Source organism: Cricetulus griseus (genome assembly GCF_003668045.3).
Source record: "Cricetulus griseus strain 17A/GY chromosome 1 unlocalized genomic scaffold, alternate assembly CriGri-PICRH-1.0 chr1_0, whole genome shotgun sequence".
Classification (NCBI taxonomy): domain Eukaryota; kingdom Metazoa; phylum Chordata; class Mammalia; order Rodentia; family Cricetidae; genus Cricetulus; species Cricetulus griseus.
Genome location: NW_023276806.1, coordinates 188,628,060 through 188,642,301, shown reverse-complemented (window position 1 = coordinate 188,642,301; position 14,242 = coordinate 188,628,060). Strand labels below are relative to the sequence as shown.

General features: G+C 46.6%; 1 protein-coding gene across 6 annotated transcripts in view; it reads right to left on the bottom strand.

Moving 5' to 3' along the window:
- The window catches only part of Dennd2a (DENN domain containing 2A), a 94,569-nt gene that overhangs the window by 48,852 nt on the left and 31,475 nt on the right, over positions 1-14,242 (bottom strand). Inside the window, exon 2 of one of the 6 annotated variants that reach the window (XM_027391522.1) lies at positions 11,256-12,303. The exons of the other annotated variants lie outside the window; for them this stretch is intronic. Coding sequence (XP_027247323.1) covers positions 11,256-12,247 — 992 coding nt within the window. The 5' untranslated portion in view covers positions 12,248-12,303. The remainder of the gene's footprint in view (positions 1-11,255; positions 12,304-14,242) is intronic. 6 annotated transcript variants of the gene reach the window in all.

The following is a 14,242-nucleotide window of genomic DNA, read 5'->3' as shown; positions in this document are numbered from 1 at the left end:
TCTGCAGCCTTGTGCAGCTGGGCAAGTGCCCTTCACTTTACCCTCCATCCCTGGCTTTTTTTTTTTTTTTTCTTTAATTTTCTTTTTTTCAAGACAGGGTTTCTCTGTGTATCCCTGGCTGTCTTGGAACTCACTCTGCAGACCAGGCTGGCCTCGAACTCACAGAGATCCTCCCGCCTCTGCCTTGCAAGTGCTGGGATTAGAGGCATGTACCGCCACACTAGGCTCAGTGCCTGGCTTTTTGAGAGATGGTTGTCTCTCACTATGTAGCTGGGGCTGGCCTTTGAACTTGAGATCCTCCTGCCTGTGCTGCAAAGCTTAACTTGTAAAATAAGCCACCTCAGCGTTTCCTAATGGCAGTTCCATCTCTATGTTCAGGTACTGGTTTTCAGGTGACCAATGTGTGAAATCTGAAAAGCCTCATTGTAAATCAGCACAAAGTAAGATCCACAGAGGAGCAAGGAGGAGTCACCAGATCTCACAGGAACAGTTTCCAGAACTAACAAATTACAATTTTTACAAGGTCTGGTTTATCACTGGCATGTGTCTGCATCACGTGTGCAAGGGCTGGCTTGCAGGGACTTCTGTCCTCTTGTTCTGAGGTTCAGGTGAAGCGAGAAAAACATATTTGCTAAATCTTGACCTGACCTCGTGCTAAACCTGAGGTCAGGCTGACTCTCAGGCATGCTCAGTACTTACGGGAAGTTTTGCTAACCTGTATTGTTCTACTTGTGTAACCGCAAGGGTTTCTGCTCCCCTCTCAAACATGGTGACGCAACTTCATCCTATCCTTCTTAAAAGTTCATATCCTCAGCCAGGTGTGGTGGTACCCATCAATCCCAGCACTTGAGAGGCAGAGGCAGGGGGATCTCTGCGAATTTGAGGCCAGCCTAGTCTATAAAGCAAGTTGCAAGGCAGCCAGGGCTGGGACACAGGGAAACCCTATCCCGAAAACAAACAAACAAAAACAAAAGTTCATATCCTGTCACGCTTGCTAACAGCCATCACAGTTACATCAAGGAGATGTAACAAACTTGTGGTTTTTACCTTTATAGCCTCCTGCTCACTCAGCTGGGGACTGTCTCTTGACTTGCAGTAGGGCCTGTGTGGCTTCATCAAAAACTCTTAAATCATAAGGAGCTCACCGTGGTCTCCTTCGCTTGGGTGAGAACAGCCTGGCTACAGGTAAGTCACAGGTAGGAGATCACACACCCAGACGAGAAATCTGCGCACATGAATGACTGGTCCACTGTGCAGATTCTCTATGAACAACTTTGAACTTGAGAATGGTTTTGGCATCTTTATGTATTGGAGAAAAGGGGTGTTTCCAAAGATGAATGAACTTCCGATAAGCACAACCAAACAGGCCCCTATGCCCAGCACTCACGCTCCACACCACTCACAGGTATGCTAAACACCTTCTGCCGGTGCCCCAACCAGTGAACCAAAGGCAAGGAGTCGCTGCCTTAACGATGCTCAAGGCCAGGGAGAATGCAACCTTCTCTAAGTTCTAGGCCCTCCAATGATCACATGACAGCTGGTTTTAGAGATGTGACCTGATCTCACTGTTGCAATGAACTCCCTTGTAACTCAGGCTTGGTGCAATTAACTGTGCAGTTGAGGATGGCCTAGAACTTCTGATTCTCTTGTCTCTACCTCCTAAGTGCTGGGATTATTAGTGTTCATATAATGCCTGATTAAACCCAGGTCTTCACAAATATTAGGTAAGCAACCGAGACATCCCCAGCATGTCACCACCCCCCCCCCAGTGAATTTCATGTCTTCTTCTTTTCTATTTTTCTTTCTTAGTCCCTTTCTTTTCTAGCCCTCTATGCTTGGGAGTCTAATCCCAGGAGGCTAGGGCAGGGGATCTCGAGTTTGAGGCTAGCCTGGAATATATCATGAAATTGCCTCAAAAAACATTTAAAAAAAATGATGACCAGGAGGCAGAGGCAGGTGGATCTCTGTGAGTCCGAGACCAGCCTGGTCTACAGAGCTAGTTCCAGGACAGCCCCCAAAGCCACAGAGAAACCCTGCCTCGAACCCCCACCCCCCCAAAAAAGATGACCAAAATCTAAAAACTGCGTGAGGGTTACTAATGGCTTTTCCATATTCTTGTAAATGAAATGCTAATTTAAGACAGTGGGCAAGAACCTCAAAATTAACATGTCTCAAAAGCAGCTCTCTCCTAGCTGCCCTCTGAAAGGTCACCAGGTGTTTATGCCTGGAGCTGCCAGGAATACTGCAGAGCCCCTTCTCCTAGCCCACCCACACCTTACCAAATAAATGGCATTCCACCTCCCCAGCCTTTTCTTGTAACTGACCACTTCTTCCGGCCCCCATTGAAATCACATCACAGCGTGACCACAGCGCCCACTCTGTCGCCACAGGGAACCCTGACAGATGCAAATCTGATGGTCCCATGTTTCTTCCCACTGTTCCTCTTTTCTCCGGAACTCTAGAATTGGTTCCATTAGACCTCACGGCCTCCCCTTCCAAACTTGGGGACCCCCCCACCCCACTCTGGCCAGACCTTGGTCCTTCAGTTCCTCCAGCACAAAGAAAGCTCCGGACTAGTCTCTGTTTCTTCACAGACCTTCCATCTGCACCTCCCCCACACTGAGTGTCTAAGGATCTCTTCCGCCAAGGCTGTCCGTTCCCTTGGCAGGCTGGACTCACCTGCTGAGTCCCACAGCACCTTGCACCTCCTCAGAGCAGTTAGCACAGCCCTGGAGCTGCCGGGCAAGCCTCACACAAGCAGTTGTCTTCCTGCTAGCCTATAAGCCCTATGAGGGTGGGGTCTCTGTCAGTCCTGCTCATTAATAAATTTCCACATCGAATGCTAAATTTAGTCACAGTTAATATCTGTTGGCTGAATAAGTAAATGAGTATTTGATTAAATAGCTACTTAATTAATGGATTTTTATTTTTCTTTTTTTGAAGCAGAGTTCAGGCTATCTTGCACTTACAGCAATCTTCCTAAGGCAGGGACTACAGGTGTGCGCCACCATGCCTGTCTATAAATGAAAATATGAAAAGCTGCTTTTAGCTAGACACAGTGGCCCAGTCAAACAGGTGGCCAGCATGGTCCACACAGCAACCAGGGCTGCATAGTGCGACTCTGTCTCAAAAAAGAAAAAACCAAACAAACAAACAAACAAAAAAAACCAAAATCAAAACAAACAAAACCTCAGACATATAAATGTAAACACTTACAGAACAGAGTGGAGGACCCAGAAATAAACACACAGATAAAGCCACCCACTCTTGACCAATGTGTCAAATCCATAAACTGGAAAAGACCAGCCTCTTCAAAAAAACGTGCAAGGAAAAAGAAATATCTGTATCTCTTACGTGCAAAAAAATCCATCCTATTAAAGGTTTTAATATAAGACCAGAAACTCTGAAACTGCTAGAGGCAAGAACCTGAAGACCTACGAATAGTGTCCAAGACACAGAGATTCTCACCTCCCAATGAAAAGTAAGACTCTTTGTTTTCCAGCATAGCTACCGGTAATGGAAATGTCTCTATTAAACCATGTTTCCCAAAGCAATTTTGCTCGGAACTTCAAATTAATTTATTCCTCTGATAATGGCGTGGATATATGGATCCACCAGATCAATAAATTGGAATTTATTGGTAAATATCTTACATGGATAGCAGTGAGGAGACAGACCTTGCTCCCCCACCCGAAGGTGCTTCCGACCCGGAACCTTTTCTTTTCCTATTGACGCTAGACATGGTCAGTGCTATTGGTGTGGAGACACATCTATTGCTGCCCTCTGGTGTTCTTTGTGTGTTTGAAAGGGGTCTCATTATGTAGCTCTGGCTGTCCCCGAATACACTATGTAGACCAGGCTGGTCTTGAACTCGGAGAGATTCACCTGTTTCTGTCTCTCAAGTGCTGGGATGATAAGCCTGTGCCACCAAGCCCAGCTTGACATTCAAAAAAGAATCTATTTGGGGCTCGTGTTGCTCTTACAGAGGACTTGTCTTTGGTTCCCAGCACTCACAGGGTGGTTCACAACATGTGCAATCCAGTTCTGGGAGCTCCAATGCCCTCTTTCTGACCTCCATGGGCACCAGGCACACACATGGCACACACATGGCACACACACATACAAGCAGGCCAAGCACTCACTTTATTTTGAAAGATTTGCTTTTATTATTTTTATGTGTGTGCAGGTGCCTACAGAGGCCAGGAGAGTTGGTAAATCTCTTGGAGCTGGAGTCACAGGTAGTTGTGAGCCCCTGATATGGGTGCTGGGAACTGTACTTGGATCCTCTGGAGGAGCAGCGAGCACTCTTAACCACTGAGCCATCTCTCCAGCCCTCCTCTGAAATTCGTACACTAATTCATGTCTTATACATGGTAACTCAGAGTTGCCTCAGAGGCCAGCACCCATGCTGACATGGACATGGTGGCAAGGCTATAGAGTTAACTTTAACTGACAAATGGATGAGAGCTCAGGGTCCTGTCCAGTCAGACTGCTGTGGGCAACTGCCGGACCCAGCGTGGTGGCGATGGCATCAGAGATAGCACACATCACTTGGCAGTGGTGCATGGTGCAGTGTGTGAGGTTTCCTTGGCTTGCAAGGCCTGAGGAAGAAGTCCCAAGGACAGGACAAATCTATCCGATGCCAAAACCATCAGCTGAAAAGTTAAAACCATAGTGAGTGGAGCTATTTGGTTTTTATAAAGGTTTAAAAACTGCTGCATGACCAAATGCAACTCAAATGTAAAAATCTCAATTCAAGTTAAAAAATTTGAAGCATGCATCTGTGTGAATTTGAGATGCTTACTTAAAAAAAAAAAAAAAAATCAGCCAGGCAGCGGTGGTGGCGTGCGCCTTTAGTCCTAGCACTTGAGAGGCAGGTCTACAAGAGCTAGTTCCAGGACAGCCTCTGAAGCCACAGAGAAACCCTGTCTCAAATCCCCCCACCAAAAAAGAATAAGGTCACTTTTGTTTCAGAGCAGCCTGTAGGCATTCCTGCCTGGGTTATTAAATGTATGCCATAAAACACACATAGCCAAGCTCATGGGACTGTAGGATGCTTATCTCTGGAATTTCCTCAGGGCCTAAGTCTTTGCAGCTAATTTCCTGGGATTTTTAGAGAAACGAAGAAAAGGAAGGAGGAGGTAAGGAAGGGAGGAGAAAAAAGGACAGAGAGAAGAGGAAAAATAGACATTTTCCTCAAACCAAGAAGCAGCAACCCCTGGTGTGGCTTGGCTGGGTGTGCTGACTGGCCAATGAAAACAGTGACTTCAGTCTGTAATGTAAAGCCCCCAGACTGGCTGTGTCATCCCAAATCCTCTGCCTCAGGGTCCTTCATCATTTCTTTCTTTGGCCTTGGCTTGGCTCTCCTGACTCAGAGAAGGTGGGATGCCTGCCAAACACAGAGTAAGCCGTTTTCCTTTATCTAGGAGATAGGGCCACAACAAAGAGCATCCTTCCGTCCTTTCTTTCTTTCTTTCTTTCTTTCTTTCTTTCTTTCTTTTTCTTTTCTTTTCTTTCTTTCTGTGTGTGTGTAGAAAATGAATGTCTTGCCCTAATCACCTCCACTGTAGTATTTCAAACAAAATGAAAGGCCTAAAATCAAAATTGTTAAATCGCAGCTGATGTGCTCATATTTGAACTAGCCAAGAAACATTTCATTTTTGGACTGAAACAAAGTAATTTCAGCTGCTTATAAAAAAAAAAACCGCTAGAAGGCTGAAAACAGCAGATTGTAGCAAGGAGAAAAGAGATAATGAGAATAATGACATACCAGGTTGATCTGTCTGTCCAACCATGACACAGACCAAAGATTTCTGTTTCCACAACCAACCTGCCCCAGGGAGGGGTGAGGGAGGGCTGTCACTCAGAGAAGCCACACGGCTGTATGTAATCAAGGCAGCCAGGCTTTGGCACTGGGTTGGAAAGCACTCAGAACTGGAGATGGAGGCTAAGGGTATGTGGCTCAGTGGTAGAGCATGAAGAAGGCCCTGAGTTCAATCCTCAGCCCTGAAGCCACTTCCTCCTTGGATACAAAGATACCGATGGTCTGGAGAGGCAGCTCAGGAGCTCAGAGTTCTATTCCCAGCCACCCTCGTCAGGTATCTCAAGCTCCAAAGGGTCCAACATTTTTTTCCGGCCTGCAAAGGCATACATACAATCACACACACACCACACACACAGACACTCACACACACACACATACACATTAACACATACACACACACACACATACATATATGTGTATCTGTGTGAGGGTGTAGGGTCCCCTGGAACTGGAGTTGTAGACAGTTCTGAGCTGCCAGGTGGGTACAGGGAATTGAACCCAGGTCCTTTGGAAGATAAGTCAATGCTCTTAACTGCTGAGCCATCTCTCCAGCCTATACATAGGTTTGTTTGTTTGTTTTTTTTTAATTAAAAGGGTTTAAACAAACAAATTAACAACAACGGAACAAATACAGGGAACTGGCACATGACTCATAGGATTCCAGTACTTGGAAGGCCGAGACAGTTTGAAATTAGCCTGGTCTATATAAGTGAGTTCCAGGACAGCCAGGACCACATATTGGGGTTCCTACAAGCAGAAAACTGATCCAAGTGAGTGAAGAAGAAACTTGGTTCAGTACGGCAGAGCTGGTGCTGATTCAAACTTCTAGAGTCTGACACCAGCTCAGTTTATTTTAGACACATTTAAGTACAGCACAATTTTGAAAAAAAAATTTCCTGGTAACAATGATCTCAATCCCATGTACACAATAAAGCTCAAGGCATGACTACACTAAACTCTTTTGCAAAGTACGTGTGACCCCTATCGTGAAGATGGGTCCTATGGCTGAAGCACCCAGGATACAGGGTGGTCTCTGAGCCACCTAGCACAGAGGTCAGCAGGCTATGAAGTACATGGGACATCTCCACTAAGGATGGGTTCTGCTGACTGAGAAACAGGGCTCAAGATAAAGGTGTAGGGAGGGAGAGTCTGGGATAAATGTTCCAGGGGATTTGGGTGAGGCCTGGCCCTACAGACATCCAAGGTCACCTGGTTATTAAGTGTATTTGATCCCAGCCTTCCGTGTGGGAAACACGTGCACATCTCCGCCACTTAGGAGAGGACCCCGCACGATTAACATTCCTAGTGTTCCCAGTGCTCTACATAAGGAAACCTGCCTAAACAAAAAAGATTCCTAGGTAAAGGTGCTTGTTGCTGCTGCTTCTAACAGCCTGGGTTTGAGCCTAGCATCTGCATGGTGGAAGGAGGGAAGCAACTCCTACAAGTTGTCCTCTGACTTTCACATGTGCAGACACAGACAGATTGCAAATAAATGCCAACAAACCACCCACAACCACACGGTGGCCACAACCATCTGTAATGCCATCTGGCGCCCCTGCTGGCCTGCAGACATACATGCAGACAGAACACTGCATAATAAATAAATAAATAAAACTTTGGAAAAAAAGAATTGCTTAAAATAAATAAACAGGGCTGGAGAGATGGCTCAGTGGTTAAGAGTAGTGTCTGCCCTTCCAGGGGACCCAGGTTCAATCCCCAGCATCCACATGGCAGCTCACAACTGTCTATAACTCCAGTTCCAGGGGATCTGATACCTTCACACCAATGCACATAAAAATAAAGTTCTATTTAAAAAATAAAAATAAATAAACAAATAAATCAAGAACAAACGGGCTGGAGAAATGGTCCAGCAGGCACTGGCTGCTTCTTCCAGAGGACCTGGGTTCAGTTCCCAGCACTGACCTGGTGGCTCACAACCACGCATAACTCCAGTCCCAGCCAATCAAACACCATCTTCTGGCCTCTGTAGGCAACAGGCATATGTAAGGTGCACCTGTACACGCAAGCAAACACTCATACACATAAAAATAAATAAATCTTTAAAAATGTATCTATCATACAATGCTATCTTGACAATATAAGAACAGCTCAGGGAAGATCGTCTGATCACCAGTAAAGTTAAGGATAAGATAAAGCTTGCAGGGCTGGAGAGATGGCTCAGAGGTTAAGAGCACTGACTGCTCTTCCAGAGGTCCTGAGCTCAATTCCCAGCAACCACATGGTGGCTTACAACCATCCATTATGAGATCTGGTGCCCTCTTCTGATGTGCAGATATACATGGAAGCAGAATGTTGTTAATAAATAAATAAAATCTTAAGAAAAAAAAGATAAAGCTTGCAGAGGCAGGGGAGTTGGGGGGAGGGACTGGAAGGGGATGATGGGGAAAGGGTGCGGTTGGGATGCAAAACAAATAGAAGGAAAGAAAGATTATGCATATCTCAGCTAGGACTGGTATATTTACAAGAAAATAAGGCACTTTCAGAAAAAAAGGTAAGGCTTTGATCACCTACATCATTTGTTTACTTTTATTGTGTCTAAATAAATTTTTCTTATACTGTAATTTTTGTGTGTGTGCATGTGCATGCGTGTACATGTAAAATTACTAACCTTTGCAGACAGTATAATCACATGCATAGAAAATCTGAGAAAATAGTTGGTGGTGCAAGCCTTTAGTCCCAGCACTTGGGAGGCAGAGGTAGGGGGATCTCTGTGAGTTCAAGGCCAGCCTGGTCTACAGAGTGCGTTCCAGGACAGCTAGAGACCATGTCTTGCAGAAAGAAAAACAAACAAAACCCCCCAAAAATAAACAAAAAAAGGCTAGAAAGATAGTTCTTCCAGAGAACCTGAGTTTACGAGGGATGGCTCCCAACAGATTGTAACTCCAGCTCCAGGGGCTTCAATGCCTCTGGCCTCCATGGGCACCCACACTCACATGTACAAATCCATACACATATACATAATTAGAAATAATTTTAAAATTTCAACAAAAATATTAAGTCACTTAGGAAGAAACAAATACACAAAAATCCCAATTTAAAACACATATTTGGGGCATGTAAAATACAATAGTAACAGAGGTAATATTTTAAAAATACATGTATGAATTTTATATATGAATAATTATATATGTCTGAGCACTGTAGTGCACGCCTTTAATCCTAGTACTTGGGGGAGGCAGAGGCAGGTGGATCTCTGTGAGTCCAAGGCCAGTCTGGTCTACAGAGCGAGTTCTAGGACAGGCTTCAAAGCAATACAGAGAAATCCTGTTTGGGGGGGAAAATTTGGCCATTGAATTTACTAAGATGGAGGCGTCTGGTGGCCTTGGGCAACAGTAGATTGAGCATGAGTGACCAAAGCCCAGGAGGCAAAAAAGGGAAAAATAAGTCAGACATGGTGGCTCACACCTGTGATCTCAGCACTTGGGATGCGAAGGCAAGATTACTACAAGTTCAAGGCCAGCCTGAGCTAGAGTGAGTTCCTTGACAGCTTGGTCTACAGAGTAAGACCCATAGAGAGCTTGGAATCATTGTGCTCACAGACAAGCACTAGGGAAACCAGGAATGTTAAGCTCTGGGACTTGTCTCTCCAACATAATGGATGTGAATACCTGTTTCCCACACAGAAGGCTGGGATCAAATACACTTAATAACCAGGTGACCTTGGCTGTCTGTAGGGCCAGGCCTCACCCAAATCCCCTGGAACATTTATCCCAGACTCTCCCTCCCTACACCTTTATCTTGAGCCCTGTTTCTCAGTCAGCAGAACCCATCCTTAGTGGAGATGTCCCATGTACTTCATAGCCTGCTGACCTCTGTGCTAGGTGGCTCAGAGACCACCCTGTATCCTGGGCGCTTCAGCCATAGGACCATCTTCATGATAGGGGTCACACGTACTTTGCAAAAGAGTTTAGTGTAGTCATGCCTTGAGCTTTATTGTGTACATGGGATTGAGATCATTGTTACCAGGAATTTTTTTTCCAAAATTGTGCCATACTTAAATGCGTCTAAAGTAAGCTGAGCTGGTGTCAGACTCTAGAAGTTTGAATTAGCACCAGCTCCATCGTGCTGAACAGAATTAATTCCTTTGTGCCTCTGAGGTTCATCTCTCTGCCGGCTGTAGAGCTCGCAGGGAACCCTACAAAGACCTTTCCTCAACAACAACAAGAACAACACAAACAGTTGGGAGTGGTGATGCAGGCCTTAATCCCACATTCGGGAGGCAGAAGCATCTGTGGGTTCAGGGCTAGCCTGGTCTACAGAGAGAGTTCCAGGACTACATACACAGATACTGTCTCCAAAGAGACAGAGAAGGAGGGAGGGAGGGAGAAAGGAGCAAAGAAAAAGAAAGGAGGGAAGGAAGGAAAGAAGAGAGGAAGGAAGGAAGGAAGGAAGGAAGGAAGGAAGGAAGGAAGGAAGGAAGGAAGGAAGGAAGGAAGGAAGGAAGGAAGGAAGGAAGGAAGGTAGAAGGGGAAGGAGGGGAGGGAGGGAAGGAAGGAAGGAAGGACGGGGAGGGAGGGAGGGAGGAAGAAAGGAGTTTGGATTTCTAAAACCCACAGGAAAGCCAGGTGGACACTGTAGCCCATCTATAGCCCCATCACTCTGGAAGCACAGAGGGGTCCCTGAGCCAGGCTGGGTCAATGAAAGACAAATATCCTGCTTCAATAAATATTTATTTATTATGTATACAGTGTTCTGCAAGCATGTATCCCTGTAAGCAAGAAGGGGGCACCGGATCTCATTAGAGATGGTGGCTCACCACCATGTGGTTGCTGGGAATTGAACTCAGGACCCCTGGAAGAGCAGTCAGTGCTCCTAACTGCTGAGCCATCTCTCCAGCCCTGCCTCAATAACATAAAATGGAGAACAATGGAGGAAGATATGGGACTCACACCCACTCCTAAAGACAGACAGACAGACACACACACACACAGAGACACACACACACAGACACACACACATACTCTGAAAGAAGAAAACAAAAAGGTAAACTAGGAATAGGCTAGCTTCAGAAACTTCTTCACTTAACCTTTGGTGACAATTACAAGTACTTATCACACCTGTTGTCGTGAGACAGGATCTCACCAAGTTGCCCAAGCTAGCCTGGAACTTGCTGTTGCACAGACTGGCTTTGAATTTATGAGTCTCCTGCCTCAAACTCCCAAGAGCTGGAATTACAGGCTTGTGCCACTGTGCCTGCCTCCAGAGGAAAATAATTAGAAACAAACATACTTTGGGGAGAACAAAAGCAAAACACATCGATTACCGAATTTTCAGGCAGATCAACAAGCTACCTCAAATCATGGACATCTGACTGTGAGAGCCCTCAGCTGAATGTGACATGCCACCAGGCCGAGAAGGGGCAGTTGCAAAGGGACACAGGCAACAGCTGAGTCACCTGGTGGGCACCTACCTGTGGTCAGCACTGGGTCTCTGCCTCCCGGTCCAGAGTCTTCTATTCACAGAAGTGGGAGGGGGAGAGGAGGGCAGCGGTGGGGGAGGGGGAGGAGAAGGGGGAGGCAAAGAGGGCAGGGGAGGCAGGGTTCTCTTCTCTTTTCTGAAGTTCATGCCCAGGCTCGCGTCCTTGTCCCCTTCTCCAGCATGTTTGAACGTTCTGCGGGGCTTGGGAAGGGGGTTGATGAAAGGCTTTGGGGGGCACCGCCTGGAGCCCCTGTACACACTCTCCTGGCCTTTCCAATCCTCTGAAACCTCAGGGCCTGGCTCGTTGCCCTCCAAGTGGTGGGCCCTCCGGCCAGCTGCTAAGGCACCCCCATTTCCATGGCTCTCGGGGGTGGGTTGGTCCTCCTCTGTTTTGTCAGGCAGACAGTGGGGGGAATAACAAGTCCCAGGCAGTTGGGGATCCAAGCCAGCAGAGCCATCCTTCAAGGCCTTCTCCAGTCTCTTGACCTGTTTCAGCACGGAGAGATGGTCACTCTGAAAGCGTAGGTCACTGGGTTTCAGCTCGAGACCTCGGTGCTGGCTGGACTCTGGCTGTCCATTGCTCTGCTGTGGGACTGGCCACCGACCCGTGTCCTGACACACGGATCTTGCTGTCTTTCTGCTGTCATTTCCCAAGCTCTCTGTTTCAAGCCTCATTCCGTTCTTAGTTCTGGTGACCTCGCCGCCTCTCGTCTCTACCCCGCAGGGTGGCAAGTAGTTCTCTTGGCCATCTGTTTGCCTGGCAGGCTCAGGAGCAGGTGGCTCCTTTTTGCCTTCCCACTTGGATATCTTGTCCTTTATGCTGAGGGGCTGGGGCTGGGCTCGGACTCGGGCAGATAGCCCAGTGTTCTGGACACTGCCAAGCTGCTTCTTCGAGGGCCTGCTGGCCTCTTTAGCACCGAGGTCTGCAGCTGGGCCACTGATGAGCATGTTGGAGGCCAGCATGTCCACTCTTGCCTCCAGCATGAGGTTATGGGGGCTCCTTGGGGGACTCTTTCCCAAGGGCAGTTTTGGATTAGTCTCTGGAAAAGAAACGGACCTTCCAAGTGGCTGCCTCCTAGGAGCCTGCCCAACCCTTGGACCCTCTGCCTTGACCCTGTACCCGAGACAAATACCAGGTGAGGGGTCCTTCTGTCACTGTCTAACCACATCAATTTTATCGCTTTTAATCTTTAAGTGTATGGGTGTCTGTCTGCATGCATGTCTGTTAACCGTGTGTACCTGGTGCTCATGGAGGTCAGAAGAGGGCATCAGGTTTCCTGTAACTGTCATTATATATGGTCATGACCAGTACTGGGAACTGAACCCAGGTCCTTTCTAAGAGGAACCAATACTCTTAACTGATGAACCATCTCTCCAGCCTCTGAAGATATTCTTTTTTTAAAGATTTATTTTATTTTTATAACTATGTGTTTTTTTTTGTTGTTTTTTTTTTTCCCCGAGACAGGGTTTCTTTGTGTAGCTTTGGAGCCTATCCTGGCACTCTCTCTGTAGACCAGGCTGGCCTCAAACTCACAGAGATCCATCTGCCTCTGCCTCCCGAATGCTGGGATTAAAAGCGTGCACCACCAAGGCCTTTATATGCTTTTTGAGACAGGTTTCTCACTGGCCTAGAACACTGACTAGGCTGGACTGGCTGGTCAGTGAGCCTTTGGGGTTCACCTCTATTTCTATCCCCAGGGCTGGGGTCATAAACTGCCATGCCCAGCTTTTTACACTGGTTCTCACGGTCTTAGGCTGGCACAGCAGTTCTTTACTGACCAGGCTGGCCTCAACCTCAGAGGTCCACCCGGGAGTGCTGGGGTTAAAGGCGTGTGCCACCAATGTCGGGCCAAATCCTTAAATTTTTGCTAACCCTGGGCCTAACAAACTGCCCTGAATTGAGGTTTGAAGCCGTGATGACTTGTGCTCTCTGGACACAAACCCACTGAAATGGCTCTCTGTAACAAAGGGGTTGTTTTGTCTACAGCTGCTCCCCAGCTTCTAGAATAACCCTGGCAGAGCAGGAAGCAGGAAGTACCTGCTGCCTGAGTGAATGTGTGAATCACATAGAGATCTAGATTTTATACATGGCCTAGAAATGCACTGTCCAATACAGTCTCCAGCAGCCATATGGGGTTATGGGAACCTAATCCAATGGAATGGAAGCCTCCATCCCTCAGCTGCCCCAGCTGCCAGCTAAGCACCCATAAACCAACCCACGCGGCAGACGGCTCCTCAGTGGATAGAAGGGTTCCTATGATTGTAGATAGCTCTATCTAGAACATGCATGTGGAACTACATGATTTTAGGAGGTTACTACCATAAACTCTTTAGGAAGAAAACACGTGAAGCACACTGAATGAGAACGAGAGACTATATGTGTTGTAAAATAGATTACATTGGGCACGGTGATTAGGTGGGCGGGCTCAGTAAACAGGCATGAAGCTAGCGGGGCACGCTTTCTGAATTTATATAAATCTGGGTGTGTAGCGACTGAGAAACTCCAGCTGAGGTTCACAGTGAGGGATAAAAGTCAGCAGATGCCTTCATCCAGTTACTATAACTTCCAATTCCAGAGACTGGGAGTTGTTTATAGAAAGACCTCTCCCTTAGTTACGTCATTTGCTCACAAATTATGCTGCTGTAAAAATTTTAAACTTGTGAGAACACAAACACACTTTCCATGGCTATCAAAGCAGAATTGCTTTTCCACAACAATCAGGGTTCATAAGATTGCTTACAATGGAAAAAAATAGCATTTATTTTTAATTTATGCATGAGTGTTTGCCTGCATATATGTATGTGTACTACATGTATGCCTGGTGTCCACAGAGGCCAGAAGAGGGTGCTGCGAGCTGAACCCAAGTCTTCTACAAGAGACTTAAGAGCACTTAACCTCTGAGCTACCTCTCTATCCCTGAAAACAAAAAAATGTTTTAACTGTCCTCAAGACAGTAGCATGAATTTAAATTTTAGGAA